This window comes from Ammodytes marinus (assembly GCF_949987685.1).
Source record: "Ammodytes marinus genome assembly, chromosome: 1".
In the NCBI taxonomy this organism is placed as follows: domain Eukaryota; kingdom Metazoa; phylum Chordata; class Actinopteri; order Uranoscopiformes; family Ammodytidae; genus Ammodytes; species Ammodytes marinus.
Window position 1 is genome coordinate 31,905,118 of NC_137230.1, and position 19,867 is coordinate 31,924,984.

General features: G+C 37.8%; 1 protein-coding gene across 1 annotated transcript in view; it reads left to right on the top strand.

Moving 5' to 3' along the window:
- Nucleotides 1-14,907, top strand: part of parp6b (poly (ADP-ribose) polymerase family, member 6b) — a gene marked incomplete at both ends in the record, with an annotated part of 25,831 nt that extends 10,924 nt beyond the window's left edge. Inside the window, 16 exons of the mRNA XM_080029045.1 lie at nucleotides 237-386; nucleotides 1,975-2,125; nucleotides 2,775-2,906; nucleotides 3,649-3,744; nucleotides 4,266-4,358; nucleotides 4,998-5,123; nucleotides 5,456-5,521; nucleotides 5,899-5,966; nucleotides 6,263-6,311; nucleotides 6,493-6,605; nucleotides 8,668-8,740; nucleotides 11,234-11,303; nucleotides 13,034-13,113; nucleotides 13,296-13,359; nucleotides 13,702-13,786; nucleotides 14,805-14,907. Coding sequence (XP_079885171.1) covers nucleotides 237-386; nucleotides 1,975-2,125; nucleotides 2,775-2,906; nucleotides 3,649-3,744; nucleotides 4,266-4,358; nucleotides 4,998-5,123; nucleotides 5,456-5,521; nucleotides 5,899-5,966; nucleotides 6,263-6,311; nucleotides 6,493-6,605; nucleotides 8,668-8,740; nucleotides 11,234-11,303; nucleotides 13,034-13,113; nucleotides 13,296-13,359; nucleotides 13,702-13,786; nucleotides 14,805-14,907 — 1,519 coding nt within the window. The remainder of the gene's footprint in view (nucleotides 1-236; nucleotides 387-1,974; nucleotides 2,126-2,774; nucleotides 2,907-3,648; nucleotides 3,745-4,265; nucleotides 4,359-4,997; nucleotides 5,124-5,455; nucleotides 5,522-5,898; nucleotides 5,967-6,262; nucleotides 6,312-6,492; nucleotides 6,606-8,667; nucleotides 8,741-11,233; nucleotides 11,304-13,033; nucleotides 13,114-13,295; nucleotides 13,360-13,701; nucleotides 13,787-14,804) is intronic.
- Between the last annotated feature and the right edge of the window lie 4,960 nt (nucleotides 14,908-19,867).

Genomic DNA, 19,867 nt, shown 5'->3' on the forward strand with positions numbered 1-19,867 from the left:
TACATCTTCACCTCATCACTTGATATTCTGGAAAGACTTGAAGGTAGCGGTGGATGATGCCATCTTTAGAACAGGAGCGTTGCAATCTAGACTATCAACACAAGATCTTGCTAAATACTTCGATAGTACACACTGTACCTTTAATACTAAACAATATTAGTGTACATCAACAACAAAAGGAGTGATTTAAAGAGTAACTCACCCACATTTCTTCCTGCTCTTTCTCCACCCCACAGGATCCTGAGCACGTTCACGTCTCAGCAGTGGAAACATCTGAGTAATGAGTTCCTCAAGGCGCAGCAGGAGAAGAGACACAGCTGGTTCAAGGCTGGAGGAACTATCAAGAAGTTCAGGGCCGGGCTGAGCATCTTCTCCCCCATACCCAAGTAGGTCTCTCTCTCTCTCTCTCTCTCTCTCTCTCTCTCTCTCTCCATATGTCTCTTTATTTCTCTTTATCTCTCTCTCTCTCTCAAACGCTGTGTAGGTCTTTGAGGGTATCTACACAACCATACCTATTTAATTTATAACACAGTAATGGCATAGTGTCTCTATTGTATATCTCTCGTCTGTCTTTTGTGAGGCACTTTGTAATATATGCTTTTAGAAAAAGCTGTTCTATAAAATACATTTTACTACATTTTCCCAAAGACTGGAGTTTTCTTTGGGCTGAAGTGTTATCCGTATATCCTTCAAACTGCGAGGTGTTGTGTGTTACACTATAAAAAGTACTGTGTGTGACGTAAACCCTTTGTGAAGGTTTGTCTGACCTACAGCTATAGCAGAGAGGACAGGCGGGCAGGGCAGAGGGAAAGCCCTGACGCAGCATATTGCACATTCACTCAAATTCAAAGTTTAATACACTCAAGAAAATCCCCCCAAAGGGAAATAAGTAGAGTCTTTTTTGGCCTCTGTCTTACCCTGCTATACTCTGACAGTTATGGGTATGCACATAGAGGTCTCCTTCACTTAATACTGGGGCTGCCTTAACAACTTAACAGGAGTGTCGTGTCTGTAAAGAACATGTATAATGTAGTGGGAGTGATGGTGGAAGTGAACACTGGTTCTTTGTATATTAACAGTTAGGGACTTGACTTATGGCCCAAACAGGCTTCAGTGGTCCGGGCTAGTTATAATACTGTTAGTGCAGTGTGTGAGTGACTAGAGCAGCCAGTAGAGTCATTATAAAATCTCAGATTCTGGGTATGTAGACATAGTGCAGTCTTACTATACAAGACTACAGCTAAGGAGAGGTTGCAAATTACATCATTATAATTCATGGCATTATCCACAATAATATGCTAAAAATATGACATAATCGAGTGGCCAAAAAAGTATATTGAGGCTGCGTTTTACTACATTGAACACTCAAAATGCTACTGTGTGTGCACAAGATAGAGTTTTAGTTAATGTGTGGGCACAAATTATACAATTCGTTCCTACGTTTAAATGAATTTGTGGTCTCGAGTTACTACTTCATTTGTGTGAAAGTGTAGCTATTTAAAAGCAGTTTTCTTGTATGTGCCTGGGTCCTTTGATATTATAGTTGCACAACAGACACCACAGTGGATTTTATATTACTGTTATAATATTATTTGTATATATCTATTTTTTTTTTTACAGAAAAACTACCTTGAACAATCTGTGTTTAAATCAAATGAAGTTATTTTTGGAGTAGTTGAGTCAGTGATTCTGGAGAACGTTTATTGTCAAAATCACGTATTTCTCCAGAATCGCAGACTCCACCTTAAATGCATAAAAAGTCTCGACAGACATTGTTGTAATTCAGGCGTGAAGGGGTTAAAATGATCAAATGGTTGAGAAACCGATACATGAATTGTGGATTTTAATTTTTTTCTCCAAGTCTCCAAGGTTGGACAAAATCAGCATCAGCACCCACATATATTTTCAGTTTATGAGTTTAATTTGATGAAATGATGCACTAAATTGCGCGCGTCTTGTGTGTTTTCTCTGCAGGTCTCCCAGTTTCCCTCTGATTCAGGACACGGTGTTGAAAGGGAAGCTGAGTGTCCCTGAGCTGAGAGTGACTCGCCTGATGAACCGCTCCATCTCCTGTACCATGAAGAACCCTAAAGGAGAGCTCTTCAGCTACCCGCCAAACAGCCAGGTACGTACCCTGCAGAGGCTAGGGGCAGAGCCAGTATGGAACTAACATCTGCACCCACATATCTGTCAGATCATTTTATAGTTACATTTCTGGAACTTACAAAAAACTTAATTACCATTTATTTGTCTTCAGTGTGTCTCACTCGCATGTACCATAGAGTCTAGTCAAATCAGCATACACATATCATTTAGATGAGGAGTCAGATACCTTTCAGTTTAAAGTTCCACTAACCTCTCACTTATTTGTTTTCAATGCGTCTCGCTTGCATGTCACAAGTCTCTACACTATACACTTCTTAACCCTCATCCTACTGACTGGGGTTATTGCAGACCCCAGAGGTAAACTTTCTGTCATTTTTCAAATGTACTTCATTCTATCATTCCAATTTTAGTTGTGCTTTTTAAAGATGCAATGAATTACTATCATTTTATCATCAAAATGCATCCACACTTCAACAAAATGTCTGTTTTCAATGCACTGTCTTCCTGTCCTTTCTGTTTTAATCCACTATTTTCTACCCTCTGCCCAGTCGCCTGCCACCTGCACTGTTCTCCACCTGAGCCTTTCCCCCCTAGACACAAAATGGCTGCCGCTGCTGCTGCTGCGGCACGTTTTACCCATAATGCTTTGTCTTCACTTGACCCATCAGACTGTGGCTGTCCCCGCGGCCAGGGCCCCAGCGCAGATAACCACGAGGCAGCTGATTGAATTGTTTTTCTCATCCCAGGCGGGCGGCCACTGCAAGAACATCCCTACCTTGGAGTATGGCTTCTTAGTGCAGGTTAGGCATCAAGAGGATATTATGAGTCTACCTAACAAGGCACTTATACACAATATGTCCTTTGAGGGGCCTCTAATCTCTGCAGTACAAAGACATGGCAGGCAGTTGAATTAAATTACTTTTTTAAGGGGAAGGGCATAAGGATAAAGTTGGTTGAGTAGTTATAAAAACATGAAATACATTATAGGGGTTGTTTATGATACAGCATATACTGTATGTTGGGCGGTATCCAATTTTTTTTATACCTTTAAACCTTCTCCAAATTTTAAAATGATTGTAAACTGTATTACTGCCGGGTAATATCTATTTATACTTCAACTGTATCTCGCCTGACACTACATTTTACAAGATAACATTGAACTTATCTTAATGAAGTTACCTTTGCCAAGTATTAAGCGAACAGTGCTTGAACTCATCGCAATTTAACTCAATACAACTTACGTTCCAAACAAAGGATTTTAAGATGTCCCTACTTTGTTTGTTTTAAGTTCTGGTATGCACTGTAGATCCTTATTATATTTTTGGAGATTGTTGACCTGCTGGTAGCTAGCAGTGATGAGGGTTGGGAGCCCAAGGTGTATTGTTGTTCCAGGACATCGTACCATAATTGCAGAACAAAAATGTTTTACATGTTTTCTTTGTTAAGTATTTTTTTTTCAATCCTGCTGCCACACTACCATAACTGTCTATAATGGAGGTGGGAGTGATAACTGTGGACACTCTGTGGTTTATCTGTGAACAGATCATGAAGTACTCAGAGCAGAGGATCCCCACGCTCAACGAGTACTGTGTGGTGTGTGACGAACAGCACGTCTTTCAGAACGGCTCCATGCTGAAGGTATTATTTATACATTCTTTTATACATTTTACGCACTTTTTCAAATTCTGCTTATTCATTTATTATTATTTAAATTATTGTTTAATTATTAATCTACAGTATTAAGGCATTTTATTCACTTTTATTTACTTTGCGATTTTTATTTACCCATTTATTATTCTAGCTCAGTCCTCTTTGTTGCTTCTATATACTTTTATTTGTATTTTATTAGTATTATTTGTATTTTATTTTGATATTGTTCTTTTTATTGCTCTTTTTTATTTTCTGAAGCAATTTGTGTCGTATGAAAAGAGCTAAATGAAGTTTGATTCATTGATTGATAGTCACATGAACCTGTAAATGTTTTTTTTTACCACAGTTGTAGTAGTGAGGGAGGAAGATAACTTCTATGGGAGAAATTATGTTTCAGTATGTGTAGGCACCTGTTGTTTTGTACATAAGATATGTAGACATGTAAACATTGACATAAGTGTATTTCCGTCCCTCTTTGTCTGTCTGTGTGTGTATCTGTGTTTGTCCAGCCGGCTGTGTGCACCAGGGAGCTGTGTGTGTTTTCCTTCTACACTCTGGGTGTGATGTCTGGAGCAGCAGAGGAAGTGGCCACCGGAGCAGAGGTGACCACAGCACAACAGATACGTTCATGATGTCATTCAATATGCCTGCAATGCAAAGCCATGGAAGTAGGGGTGGTGAAAAAAAATTATTTATGGATATCGCAATCCAGATTTTAAATCAAAATGTAATGTGTATTTTGCTGCCACCGGTATGTTGACCTGCTTTAAAATCACATGCATTACAAGCTTGACATTAAAATAGACGAATGAAGATAGATAAGACATGGTCTTAGGTTTACTTCCATGCCATAATTTGCCACAACGCCTCTTAGCACACAGATGACCGTAGTAGATCCTGAAATCCTCCTATGAACTGATCCCAGAAATCGATTTTTAATCGGGAACAATTTTGAATCAAGAATCAATGGAATGGTGACCCCAGGAATCGAAATCGTTTTGAATCGTGGGATAACAAAAGATTCACAACCCCACTAGGAAGGTCACAAAAGCATGAACTAAATCGAATCTAATCAAATCAAATCAGTTTTATTTGTGTAGCCCAATATCACAAATAGACATTTGCCTCAGTGGGCTTTTCATTCCATACAGTATGACACCCTGCCCTTAGACCCTAAGAAAAAACTCCCAGTAAAAAAACATTTATCGGGATTAAAAAACTATAAACCCCTCTCTCTATAGGTTGTGGACCTACTCGTTGCCATGTGTCGAGCGGCTCTGGAGTCGCCCCGTAAGAGCATCATCTTTGAGCCTTACCCGTCGGTGGTCGACCCCAATGACCCCAAGACTCTGGCCTTCAACCCAAAGGTCAGTATCCACAAAACCTCAATCCTGACTACTAACAAAATCAACACAAATATTTTTTCCATTAAGGCATATCCAACACTACGCCTACTCTACCCAAACCACTGAACAAAACAACAACATGTTATTTTTAGTCTCAAATTACAAATGCATGATGTTATGTAACAGCCATGCTGCACATTACTAGAAAAAGTAATACTATTTTGTACACTTTTTTACTATTATGCACACTTACATTTGTGCTTTTGCTACATGTACAAGTGATTTTAGACGTCCCTATGTTGTTCCCTCTCTCCTTGCCTACAATGGATGTTCGGCTCAACCGATGAACACAGAAGAAGAATTATGAGAGACTGCAGAAAGCGCTGGACAGCGTCATGTCCATACGGGAAATGACCCAGGTACGAGAGGGGGATGGGACGGAATTAAAGGGAAAAGGCTACAGTTAGGGTTAATCTGTAATGTTTATGATATTATTTAATGATTCTGTCATTTATTTAAGCATTAACGGCCCATTACACAGTCCTGTATTTTGTGGACAGTGTTGTTTTAACTGCATCAATTGGGTCTCTTTTATTATCTTAGTAACAATTATTGCTGCTTAGTTTATCTACTCAGATACACTTCCTCTATATTTTATTAAATATGCCTCAACTGCATCTGTGCTTGACATAGAACTCATCATAAGCTGATTGCTGATTTGGCTTTGTAAAAGAAAAGAAAAAATGTGAAAATAAAACATACTGGAAGCAAAACATGTGGTGTGTTTTGGTTCCAGGGCTCATATCTAGAGATCAAGAAGCAGATGGACAAACTGGACCCGTTGGCTCACCCCCTGCTACAGTGGTGAGTACAGAGCATCTTTTACAATTAATTTCATCTGGTTTCCCTTTCAGAAAATCATATACAGCACTAGTGATCATATCAAACATACCATATTAGGTAAGGACAACATATTCATTGCATATGAGCTAATGACAATAGCCTATTTGACAGGACAGGACAAAAAAATGCCCAACATTTTTTTAAGGAGGTGCCATTGTGCCACCACGGTGCTTGAACCACAATGGCACCTTCTTAAAAAATTCTGTTCCACATTATTAATTCAATTTTATTTCTATGCTCTGTCTGTCTCTCTGCAGGATTATCTCCAGTAACAGATCTCATATCGTCAAGCTGCCTCTGAGTAGGGTAGGGAACCACAACGACACCCCCACAAGTGTCCTCTGTATCAATGTGTTATTCTTTAAACTGCTGCGTGAAGTCATTTGATTTGTTCATACTAATTCACCATCTGTGTGTGTGTGTGTGTGTGTGTGTCTCTCTCTCTCTCTCCCTTATATCTTATATATCGCCCTTCTGTGATACGTAGCAACTGAAGTTCATGCACACGTCGCACCAGTTCCTGTTGCTAAGCAGCCCTCCAGCCAAGGAGGCTCGGTTCCGCACTGCCAAGAAGCTGTACGGCAGCACCTTCGCCTTCCAGTGAGCGCACCACATTCACATCACTAACACACACAACTTTTATTCTATCGAAACTCTATGTTTAAAATTCACGTAAACTCACTCAATGACTACTTTAACCCGTTCAGATCCCTAATATGATCCAGACAGTCAAAAAATACATACGATAATAAGCAATAAAAACATTTATTTTTGTATTATTTGTATTTTTATTTCAGTACAATAGACAATCTTTACATGAGACACCACCCAATTGTATAATTTATTTTCCCCATATCTTTTCATTTTTGATAACTTTAAAATAATAAAGTAACAATAACAAATAACATCAGTTTATTTTATTTTCAGTGAATAACTCATAGCATTAATAAAGTGATGCTTAAAAGCACATTACATATTTTGGATTTATTTTAAGCAAACATACATACTAACAGGCGGTCAGTCAAGAGTGTCTTTAATTTGCTATCATTCTATTGATAGTGTTCTATGTTCATTACATTGGCTTGATATGCCAGCAGTTAAAGTCTAAGCATCCTGAAAAAGTAATGTCCATTCAAATGGACAGGGGATCTGAACGGGTTAATACAATAAACACAGTTGAAATCATTTAGGGTGGTATTAGAAATATCAGAAACTAATTTGTACACACTAAAAAATCCTGGGTCAAGTTACAGACCCTATTCTTGGGTATGAGGGCTTGGAAACTAAAAATATATACTGTAGCTACATTTTGTGGCAAATATAATGTGAGCAATCTCTTACATTACATAACTGATCCTGAAACAAAGCAATGCCACTTAACATGGATGCAAAATTAAGGACCTACACAGCACACACACACACACTCTGTCAAACATGAACATGCCTCTGTCTATGTCATGTAATAACACCTGGTCATTATGTTGCGGATGGAAGAGCCCAGCAGATTTTAATGGAAGTGTAACTATCGACAACAGCGATTCAGTGGCCATTCTCTTGGACGTAGAACCAACCTTGCTAAGCCAGCGCATGTTGGAGCCAGCCATATCTGTGTGTGGGATAGAGATTTGTACTCAAGCAGATGGGGCTTAGCTGAATATTTTAGATACACACTCACACACACGCCCATCTGGCAACGCACAGGGTACAACTAGCACATGAGCAGGGCTAACAGTCTCTCTACATGCAGCTTAATACTACAAATTGGATCATTCTAGACAGGAAAACGCCAAGAATTTGCATGGGAGCTTGGCTGCAATACTGTTGTGTTGGTATAAATAAAAACATACCAAATATAAATACATGTTGAGTAAAAAAATATCAGTTTATAGGCTTTAGACATAAACAGCTGAGAAGTCAAATTAAGAATGTTTACCTGTTTATTTACTAGACATTGTGAACAAGAACTTACTGCTTTTACACCAGTTCAAAATAACAGCACTCATGACACTGCAGTGATGTTTTTTTAAGACCTGCACTTGGAGATGTATTTATATAACCCATCGTGTACAGAAATACAGCAGTGATGGGCTGCCATCTTTGATCTTCATCCATTAATACTTTAAAAAATATTTTTAGAGGAAGACTTATATAAATACATTTGGAGGACTATGACGATGTACCAGAATAGAATGTCCTTGCACAAATAATACAAATAGATGAAAATACTACAGTAGCTCTTTTGTGGTTTTCAGAAGAGAGCCTTTATATTCTCTTTTAGTATTTATTAAAATTGTAGGTTTTTCAGGCCATTTTTATGTCATTTGATGCACTATTTATTTTTGCCTTGTCATCATAGGGCTGTATGTGTATCATTTGCCTGTATTAGTATGAATCAATAAGTACAAGAAAGTTCAAAAGTAAAAAGCTGTAAAGATCATGACACATTTTATAGATTTTTAACAGTAATAAATAAGTCACAACTTTCTCTTAAAAGAGTACTCATATTACAATAAATGGAAAAAAGGTTATATATCTATTAGCTAGTCCCTGTTTATGAATCAAACCTACACAGGTGCATGGGATCCACGCCGTTACTACTCACACAGCACTTTGTCTAATATATCTCTTCTCCTCTCTCTCCCTCTCTCTACACTTGCTCTAGTGGTTCCCATATAGAGAACTGGCACTCTGTTCTGAGAAATGGACTAGTCAATGCCTCTTATACCAAACTGCAGGTACGTTACCATGGCAGTTGCGCTTGGAATTTACGATGCATATCCTCCTCGGACAGTGAACCTTCTCAAGCTACAGACCAGGTTTACTGTCCGGCTGATTCATTTTTGCAGTTAATGGATGCCAGTATCCCTTATCATCAGCTTTTAGCACATTGGCATTTAAAAGCTAGCAGGGCACACAAGAGAGGTTTTTTTTTTTACCACTGGCCAATGTCGGCGACCATTTTGTGCCGACAGCACAGCAGACAGCACGTCACTTCCTGGTTGTGGTGTCGGCTGTGATGTCACAAGGTTCCCTGTGTGCCCTGTGGGAGGGTCAACCACTTAGAGCATGTAGTAGGTTAATGTAGGTCTGATGGGGAAGGATTTCAAAGGACACACACGTTCCATGATAGTGAGTATAGGAGGGCTTCTGTGAAAGGTCAGTAACTGGCAGCACTCATCACTTATTCAGACTGGGGTTGAATAGAAGCCTCAAATCATTTAAGGGGTGACACTGCAGGTGAATAGGGTACATGTTTTAACTTATGGATATCATTATGAAACATTACCAGTTGATCACTTAAATTAAAACCATTAATTTTTTGTATTTACATGTTTTCAGAAATGTTTGAAAAAATATATAAATCGGCAATCTGACAATTAACAACGTATGAACAAATCATTCTATATTAATAACCTTTAAAATAGTGCTTAGAATGATTATGAAAAGTTGAATTAGGAAAAATATACAGACCTTAACAGACAAGATTTAGTGAAACAAACACCGAAATGTACATTTTGGACCTATGATTTATACTAGCATGAAAGAAGACTTGTTATGGAAGCAAAATAGCTCAAAATGGACCAGTCCTTGAAAATATAAATTTTATTGCCTGCAGTGTCTCGCCATCAATGTAACTTGAACCTTGATGCCTGATGGTTACAAATGACCAAATCAGGAGCATTTAAGATTCAAGGCAGAAGCTGGGAAAAACATACTTCTTTGCTAATGTATTCCTGTATTACTCAGGTCTGCATCTCTCTACGTCTTTGTATTATTCTACCAAGGTTGCTGTTGCACTCTGCGAACCCACGTCTATAAAAGATTTAAAAAATAAGTAAATAATTAAACAAGAGAAGGAGAATTGGAGAGCAGAATTGTCTCTCTTTTGAACAATAGGGCCGGTAATGAGTTGCTCGCAGACGCACCGGCATAAATAGATGAAGCACAATTAAAATGTGAAATCTCAAGGATCGTCTTGAAACATTGACGTCGGCCCGTGATTGCTCTATCGTGCCGACGTGTCTCATTTACGCCTCCTTTTGTTCTTCAAACTTTTGAACCCTCCATCTTTGATCTCGCATCAGTGCTTGTCTGCCTCTCTCTCTCACACACACACACCCACACACACGCATACACACACACACGCACACACACACACACACACACACACACACACACACACACACACACACACACACACACACACACACACACACTCAGCCTCGTCTTTTCTCCTTTTTCGCCTTGCAGCATACACCCACCCATTCCACTGTCATTGTATTTCACAGAAGGACAGACTCAAGCTATCATACAATACCACTCATTGTTCCTTTTCACTTTCCACCAGATGTGCCGAAATCCACACACAAAATGTAGCTAATATTGTGCCGGTCGCATATATGTTACTATGGAACCAAACGGATCTACACATTCAGAATAGTGAGCTTGCAAGCAAAATGGTCTCCAACGTTTTGCTCATTCTGGACTTTCTCATCCTCATACCATACGTCATCATCTTCTACCTTCCAGTCAAATTACATGGTCTCATTTTTCACGTCAGCATTGCTTGAATACCTGATCATTTTCTACACATTTTTTCATTCACAAAATTTCACAAGTTCTTCACATGACTACAGCATGTTTTGCGGAAAAAAAATAGTTGGCAGTTTATATTTTGGAGTATGTGGATTTAAGTAAGTGTTTCAGATCACTGGAATAACAAAACTATCTTCTCTTTTTCTGGCTCTTTGGCGTCCACCATCTTTGGATTTCCATGTGTGTGTGCGTGTGTGTGTGTTTGTGTGTGTTTGTTTGGTGTGGTGTTTTTTTTGGTCACAGAAACATAGGCCGGACGTATAATACAAGGTGTTAAGTGATTTAACTACAGTAGGACAATTTTTTTTAATTTTTTTTATATAATTTTTTCATATCTTTATTCAAAGGTGTGGTGCTCTTGCGCTCTTGAATAAAGATAGGAACAAACTACATCTACGACTGGTGTGAGTTTGTATTGCACTGTGTGTGTGTGTGTGTGTGTGTGTGTGTGTGTGTGTGTGTGTGTGTGTGTATGAATAGCTCTGTGTGTGTGTGTATGTGTGAAAAGCTCTATGTGTGTGTGTGTGTGTGTGTGTGTGTGTGTGAGCACATCCTTGCGTATGTGTGTGTGTGCTTGTCCTGTGCAACTGCTCAGTGACCTTTGCTTCCTCCTTGATCTTCTCTAACCCAAGCTGCACGGTGCAGCGTATGGAAAGGGCATCTATCTCAGCCCCATCTCCAGCATATCTTTTGGATACTCAGGTAGGAACCCCCCCCCCCCCCTCACTCCTTCTCCCTTTGATTTCTCTCCACCATGTTGACTGAGTACGCTGTCTATGTTTGTAACATGGCCTGAGTATTATTACCATCCTGGAACACTTCATTTTCACACGTGGGAACTTTTCCAATGCTGTGCCATCGTCCTGTGTTGTGCGTTGGGCATTGGGCCCTTTTGTTGAGCTTGCGTGCCGACCACCATACCATACATTATGTTGTGGCTGTGTGTGTAATGGGGCTGTCAGTGGTTATGTGTGTTTGTGTTTATGTCGTACTTGGTCGGCTTTTTATATTGTTTCTTTTTGTTTTCCTTGGGATGGGGGTATATAGCCATTTAAACTAAGTTGTTACCTTACTTCCCCTTGTATATTACTGCTGACACAGTTTTTGAGGTTGTATAATAGTATTGTTTTTGTGCTGGTTATGTGAAAGAAAGGTTAGCAGCTTTCTCAAGAGTCTCACCTATTGGCACATTCAACATTCAACAAGCTCTTAAAGGAGAAGTAAGTGATATTGTTATGTTAATATACGTGCTAAATCACTCTATATCTGTGCCCGTGAACGATGACTCGCTGCTCTCCATCGCAGCACTATCTGATGAAGACGGCTGTGTGTTCATGTGGTGGTGACGTAGGGACGAGGGAGGGGACCGCTAACTGCAATCACTGACAGGGAGTTAGCTAAAAGGACCATATCACTTACTTCTCCTTTAAGCAATGGTTTCCTAGTTGTAAGGTTGAGTATGGAAAGCATTACTCAAAGTTAAAGACTGCAAAAAAAACCTGCCATGGTTGTTGGCATTACATTATATCCATTTCACTTACTTACATTGCCCTTGCTCAGTCAAAGCCAATACATATATACTTAAAGTTTATTAGTTGAGTTTACGCATGCAGTTTTGATAATACCAATAATAAGGATGAAGATTAACATAGTGTATATGTTTACATGTATGTATATTTGTATATATTTGACGGTATTTATATAATATTGAATGTTTAATCAGATATTATTATTATTATAAGATTACTTGACAATATTATTAGATAAATACGACGATATTATTAGATAAATATGCAATTGGTAACAAATTGTATCATATTGAAAACTAATATATATTAATATGTATTATTATTTTTGAAATATTATTATATCACTAATAAGGAAGCCAATAGTCATTATAGATATATAAATCAGGGAGAAGGGGTGAGATTAAATAAGTTTTCTTCTTCTCACCCCTTTTCGAACAGGTAAAGCAAGTGTAAGACAGTTTATTTTCATTTGTGGTTTTCATTGTGTGTAAATATTACTTTATTGTAACTGTCCACTTGTTTAATTTATTTTATTGTTTATTATTGCTTTTTTATTTTTTATTATTTACTTGTTCGAAATAAAAACATTTTCAATTCAATTCAATTCAATAACAACGGAAATTAGCTTGAAAGTGGCAATCAGTAGCATTTTGAAACAATAACCTTCATCTGAAGTGAAGCACTCTGGGTGATTATGTGTCTGTACAAGGAGTTGAAGAGCACTAGACAACAGGAAAGGTCTTTTCACAGCTTAAGTGATTGGAGGTCATTCTGACTCAGTCCTGTTTGCTGTGTGTGTGTGTGTGTGTGTGTGTGTGTGTATGTGTGTGTGTGTGTGTGTGTGTGCGCGTGTGTGCGTGCGTGCGTGCGTGCGTGCGTGCGTGCGTGTGCTTCTCCTTACAGGCATGGGGAAAGGACAGCACCGCATGCCCACCAAAGATGAACTGGTGCAGCGCTACAACCGCATGAACACCATACCACAGGTGAGGGGACCGGAAAAAAATATTAAGGCCTCGCGTACGGAAGCTGTAAAAGTCACTGTGACTGTTACGCTCTGTACATTCTGAGTGTTTTTAATAGTGAAAGTTAGAACAGTCTGCTAGCAGTAGTTAACAAAGTCTAACTGACGCCTGTTTTTTTTTCTTCGTTTTTTTCTATCTAATAGAGCCGTCCAATACAATCAAGGTTTCTTCAGAGTCGAAATCTGAACTGCATCGCTCTGTGTGAAGGTAAAAACTTAAAGAGGTTATATCTATCTATCTATCTATCTATCTATCTATCTATCTATCTATCTATCTATCTATCTATCTATCTATCTATCTATCTATCTATCTATCTATCTATCTATCTATCTATCTATCTATCTATCTATCACATTTCTCTCTTAAATAACATTCTACAACATTCTACAACATTCTCTCTGGTTACAAATGCCCTAAACTTGTGTTATATAAAACCAAAAACAACAGCAATCCTATGATTCCAATTGATAGTAAAACAGACTACAATACATATGAACCACCATTACTTATTTGATGCTTATTGTGTAACATAATCCCTCTTCCAAACAGTGATCACATCCAAGGATCTACAGAAACACGGCAACATCTGGGTGTGTCCGGTTTCCGACCATGTCTGTACTCGCTTCTTTTTTGTGTGAGTATTCACCGCTTTTATTTGATCCCTTAATGGTTCCCTCTTACTGAAAGCATACTGAGATTATGACAGGAGTTGGCATATGAACTGATACATATGAAAAGCTGTTATCACACTTTAAAATGAACAAGTCACTCACTCGCTCACAAATGATGGTAAAATATATGCTACAGTTGTCCCACATCACTCATAATGGTTTGAAATTAGCGGTGCATAAATTGTGCTGATGGTCAAGTGGAGCTGCCACTCCACATAAGTGCGTCCCTCTCAGTTCAAAGCCTTTTAAATGTGATGTCTAAAAAATATAATTTCTGAAGCTGAGTAAATAAAACATGGCATCATCCACCCTGGCTGCCGATAGTAGGATACACACATTCACCAGATGGCAAAGTGTTATTATCATGTCCACTGCTGTCTTCTGTGTTGGGCATTGGCCCACTATCAGATATAATCACAGCTAATTATAATTCAATTCTGAACTTGCACTCAGTGTATTTTTCAGCTCCAAGAAATGGTTGACATGGTCGGAATAAAAACAACTATCTTCACTAGATTTTTAAGTTTTAAGAGCCAACTAAAACTCTGAGATTTTAAGGAAAACTGCATCCATTTGAGCCATCTAATTTTCTTTTGTTGAGATATCGTATTATTAATATTTAATGTAACTTAAAGTTTTTAGGTCTACTTAGACTTACTAAGACTTCCAAAAAATAGAAGTTGAGCCAACTTTTTATTTGTTGTCCATAAAGTTTTTCAGACATTTTAAACAATTTTTGCATAAACATTTTGCTCAACTTGTTGGCACAGCTGTTGTTTGAAATTCTTATTATGTAGAAATCAATATCTTGTATACATTGCATATGAATACATTATCCATTACTTATGAATGATATTTTTTATAACTTTTACATTTTTACAATGAGGGAGGGATTAAAAATTGAGCAGCTATTAATGAAGGGATGAAACTATGTAATCATAATACCCATATGTAAGCTCATGTATGTATGGATGTATGCAGGTATGAGGATGGCCAGGTAGGAGATGCCAACATCAACACCCAGGAGCCCAAGGTGCAGAAGGAGATCATGCGTGTGATCGGCACCCAGATCTACTCCAGCTAATGGAGGCTTACCTCTGGCTAAAGCACACACACACACACACACACACACACACACACACACACACACACACACACACACACACACACACACACACACACACACACACACACACACACACACACACACACACACACACACACACACACACACACACACAGAGACAGGCAGGTGGACAGAAACACAACCTCACAACCTGACACTGAAGGCTAAGGGGGCTCCGGAGCACATTATATCTGAATTGGTTTTGTTCTGGTCCGCTCATTTTCTCTCTCTCTCTCTTTCTCTTTATCTCTCTCTCCTTCTCTCTCTCCCTTTCTCTCTTTTTTTCTCTCTCTTTCTCTCTCTCTCTCTCTCTCTCTCTCTCTCCTTTTATTCCTCCTCTCTGAATGGCCACAACGCATTACATGTTAATTTTCCCTTTCAGTTAGGTTTAACATGGTTAACACCAATCTGCTTTTTTACTCAATTCATGTAATCTACAACTGAACTGTTACGCTCCGATGGAAATGAAACAGTAGTTACTGGTATAACTCTCCAAACACTGGGTGCACTGGGCTTTTCTCCTTTTATACTCCTCAGATTATGTGGACTAAATATCACTATTATAATTTGTATTTGTCAATATCTAGTAAAAAAAAAAGAAAGTCATTGGAAATGGTTATTAGATCCCATTGTGGCAAACAAGTGATGGGTTTACATGCGCATAGAGGTTTCTTGTCTTATTGTGTTTGCAAAGGCATTATGTCCAATCTGTTTTGTTTGATATTCTTTTGACTGATGACATGAATTAAGGTCTGTGTAATGTGGTTTTATCTGAGGGGGCGATGACATTTTGGACCAAGCTCCCAGAATCAGATAAAGGAGGCGTGGCTTGGACTGTAGTTGCATAACACTGTTGGCACTTTGTTTTTTGATAAACATTATCAAATGTAAAAGAAAAAAAAAAAAAGAGAAAGAAAGAAAGAAAGAAAGAAAGAAAGAAAGAAAGAAAGAAAGAAAGAAAGAAGAAAATAAAAATCCACTCATGGACAGTATTATCATTATTTTCATTGCAGAATTAAGACAGTTCTGAATGATGCACTTTGAAAACCTCACAGCTCCCAAACCTAAAAAATAATCACACATTAAAACGAAAATAAGGATCATAACATTTTTGTTCCAATCTCCATTTTAAATGGCTTTGGTATAACTGCTGATCCCATAGAGAATAAACACTCAAGTCTGAAGCTTTTTTCCACATTCGGATGCTTTTAGTTTATTGTTTTAACTTGCAGAGGCTAGCTTCGGTTCATTTAGCTTTTGCTCCACAATTAATTTTTTAATCTTTCTAACATTTGCCTATCCGAAAAGCTCAAAACATGATAGTGGAGTATTTTGTTTTATCATATTCATTGACTACAATGCTGTGGACTGGACCATGTATCAAGGCCCAGTTGCAGTGAGTTTGACATGTCTTTGTTCCATAGTTGTCAAAAATTATATATATATATATATAAAAAAAAAAAGAATAACCCAAATCTGGTCAAATTGAAGCTGTGAGGTTTACCCTGCTACATTATAGAAGCAGTATAGTGATGGAATTACACATAGAAGACCGTCCTATCGATTTTGCTAAAAAAAAGAATTACAGTGGATTGCATTACATCTGTGAAAATGTTTTATTTGTTGCCTATGTTCCATGTTTAAAAAAAAAAACTGCCACAAAACTGTTGCGTGCCATAAAAATCATTCAAGTAGCTGCCACTCTTTCACAGTGGTCAACATCTTATTTTAAAAACGAATCGGAATTCACAAATGATTACAAACCCCACTGTACAGAAAAACCATGGACAGTTTTACCAAAACGTATCAACAGATAGTATGGGCCTCCTACCTAACAGACACTGGACTTTAAACTGCGTTTATGTGCAGAGTACGGCAACCTTGTATAGCTAATCAAACTTTTATCAGTTAGTCATGTACTGTATGTATGTATATGTATGTATGTATGTGTGGGTTTGTATTTTCTTGACATTATACTAGACATTGCACTTATTCAACGTTTGCCTAAACTTGGGAGAAAAATGGACTGTCCTCGCTTTTGGATCTGCAGTGGAGGGGGAGAACAAAAAGTATTTATGGAGCTAAGACTATAATATCCAACATCATCTAAACCATGTCTGTACTGAGATGGTTGTCTCCTGGCACTGAAACATATGCTGACTATTGAATGGACTTTTTCTTGGATATGTAATTAAGGACATTGGAGACCCTCGTTGACACGTATCGGCCCAGAAAAGAAGCCCTGGAGAAACTCATTGGACTATATGCTCAAAGCTGATGTAAGTTTTGGCTGTGTGAGTCTGGGGCTGTTTGTGTCCGGTGAGCAATGTTTTCAAAGAAGATGTTGACAAGAATTATGGAAATTATGATGATGAAAATGAAAAGGTTAAGATGCGGGGGGGAAATGAATAAAGCCTGATTTTGCACAGTTTCATATACAGTCTCGTTTTTATATGATGTCCATACGGAAAATATATCTAACAGAAAATAAAATCAATATTTTTTTTAATGTGATTTTATTCAAAGAGCAAAACTTTCATATATATTATGAAAAGGATGTTTATTCTAGATTAATAGAACTGTATGTGTGTAATGAATCTAGAATAAACGTACTTTTCAGAGGGTTGACATTTCTGTATTATAAATCCTTTTTCCAAATTGGTTTCATCTAATATTTTGAGATACTGGATTTGTTTTATTCCATGAGCTATATGCCTAAATCATAAGAATTAAAACAAAAGTAAGGCCTTACATATTTCACTTTGTGTAATGAATCTAGAATATACGAAAGTTTTACTTTTTGAATGGACTTTTCCATGATATTCTAATATTTTTTTTTAGATGCATCTGCACTTAGACCGTTAAATGCAGAATTGTCTATTGTGGTGTGTATTTTGGGCAGAAGGGGGCAGCATAACTCCACCAACACACACACACGCACACACACACACACACACACACACACGCACACACACACACACACACACACACACACACAGACCACCTGAGTCCTCTACAACTATGTTTGAAGTTAAGTCTGAAGATCAAACAACTTTTCTCCCCCCCTCCTTGCCGTTTTCACAACATATAATTACTCTTAAAACTAAGTGTTGTAAAGTGTTGCAAGAAATGTTTTGTGTAATCAGAATTTCGTGGACCTTTTGCCACGTTCTTTTTTTAAGTTCACGGCGCGGTGGCGTAAATCAATTATCTGCAATCAACGCGTCTATTCACAGAGCTGCCGTTATTTTCTCTCCTGCGTTTTAAAAGAAGCTGATTGAAACATGCTTCGGTATAATTATAATTTGTCTTGGTTTGTGTTTGTCACAAAAGCATGTTGGTCACACATAACAAAATATGCGACTACAGTGAAAATACCTCAATGCTACAGATACTGAAAACTGAAAAATAAAAATAAAATGGGGATGGAAAAATAATCCCACACTGATTAATAAACTAAATATGTATTGTTCTGCCATTACCACACACATAGTTAATACAACATACCGTGCAAATGGAAATTTTAAGGAGAGGTGGAGTGATATAATATAATAAAACCTAGGAATTGTGCTCTGATGACATGGTTGAAGATAAATATTAATATGAATGGTTATACTGCCAATACAACATCACTAGACTATTATTTTATTGAATAAATAATACGAATAAATGAAAGAAACATAAAAGCACACTCTTCAAGAGTTCAAACAGATTTTCTTTTCAAAAGTTATTGATTTAGTTCTGGTGGATGTGAGTCAAGACAGACCATTATATTATCAACAGGCCAGCTCAAACTTTTTTTTAAAATGATCTTTTAAATAATGATTCAAGAAAGAAAAGGTACATAGTATACACATTGTTTACAGAACAGTAAACAAATGATACAATTTCCATAGCCATGGTTAGTAGCGGAGAACGGGGTAATCTGAGTCACTTTTTACATTTGCTCCACTCTAAGCGAGCTAAAATGATTTATCACTCAAATTTACACATTTTCCATTAATTCAGGATGTTTCCTAGAAATGGGCATTAGCAGAATTATTTCAAGACAAAGGGCAGTGAAAATGTGATAGTTTAAAAAAAAGTTGTCATGTGGCTCACTTTACCCCAGCTGTGGGGTAAACTGAGACAGACCAGAAAAATCAAGAGGGTAAAGTGAACCACTTACTTTTTCCACTCTGGAACTACCATAACAACACATATTGTAACAGTTAGAATCCTGAAAGCTAGCAAAACATTCCAGAACTAATGTCGGAAGAATAATGGGGTTTGGTCAATTAAGCAAAGCAAATGTTCTAAACACTTGAAAGTAACTCTGAACAAAATCAAATACAACATATTATAATTCAAAAGGTTTTAATAAGATTCAAATGAAAGATAGAACCAGATAGATTAGAACACAGTCTGAGGTCAGAACACAGGACCCTTAGAGCCAGCTTGTGTCTGGGGGTCAAAGCATAGGAAAATCAGAACCAGCGAGAACAGCCTGGGACTCAGAACACAGGAGAAGACCCAACTGGATAATAACATCAGCCTGTCATACTCTACAACTAGGCCTACTCTACATTCCAGCCCTGAAGGTTACAGGGAAAGATGAGAAGGTGCTCTTTCCGTGTGGTTGCCCCAGGTCGTCTTCCTGGTGTATTTCCTTGGCATGATGGCTTTTCTACAATGTGTATGCCATTAAAATAAAACATATGTTATGTAATATTACATTAAAATATGTTTAAGACTAAACTTAACTTGTGCCTCATGGTTGGAAAGTGAGACAGTGGCTCACTTTCCCCCACAGCATTTGGCTCACTTTCCCCCACCACCACAATTTGAGATAAAACTACCTCTCTTAGCATTTCAGGCTAATCTTTAGCTAATATCATCACATGGTTTTTATATGTTGGTAGTTCATCAACACGTATGA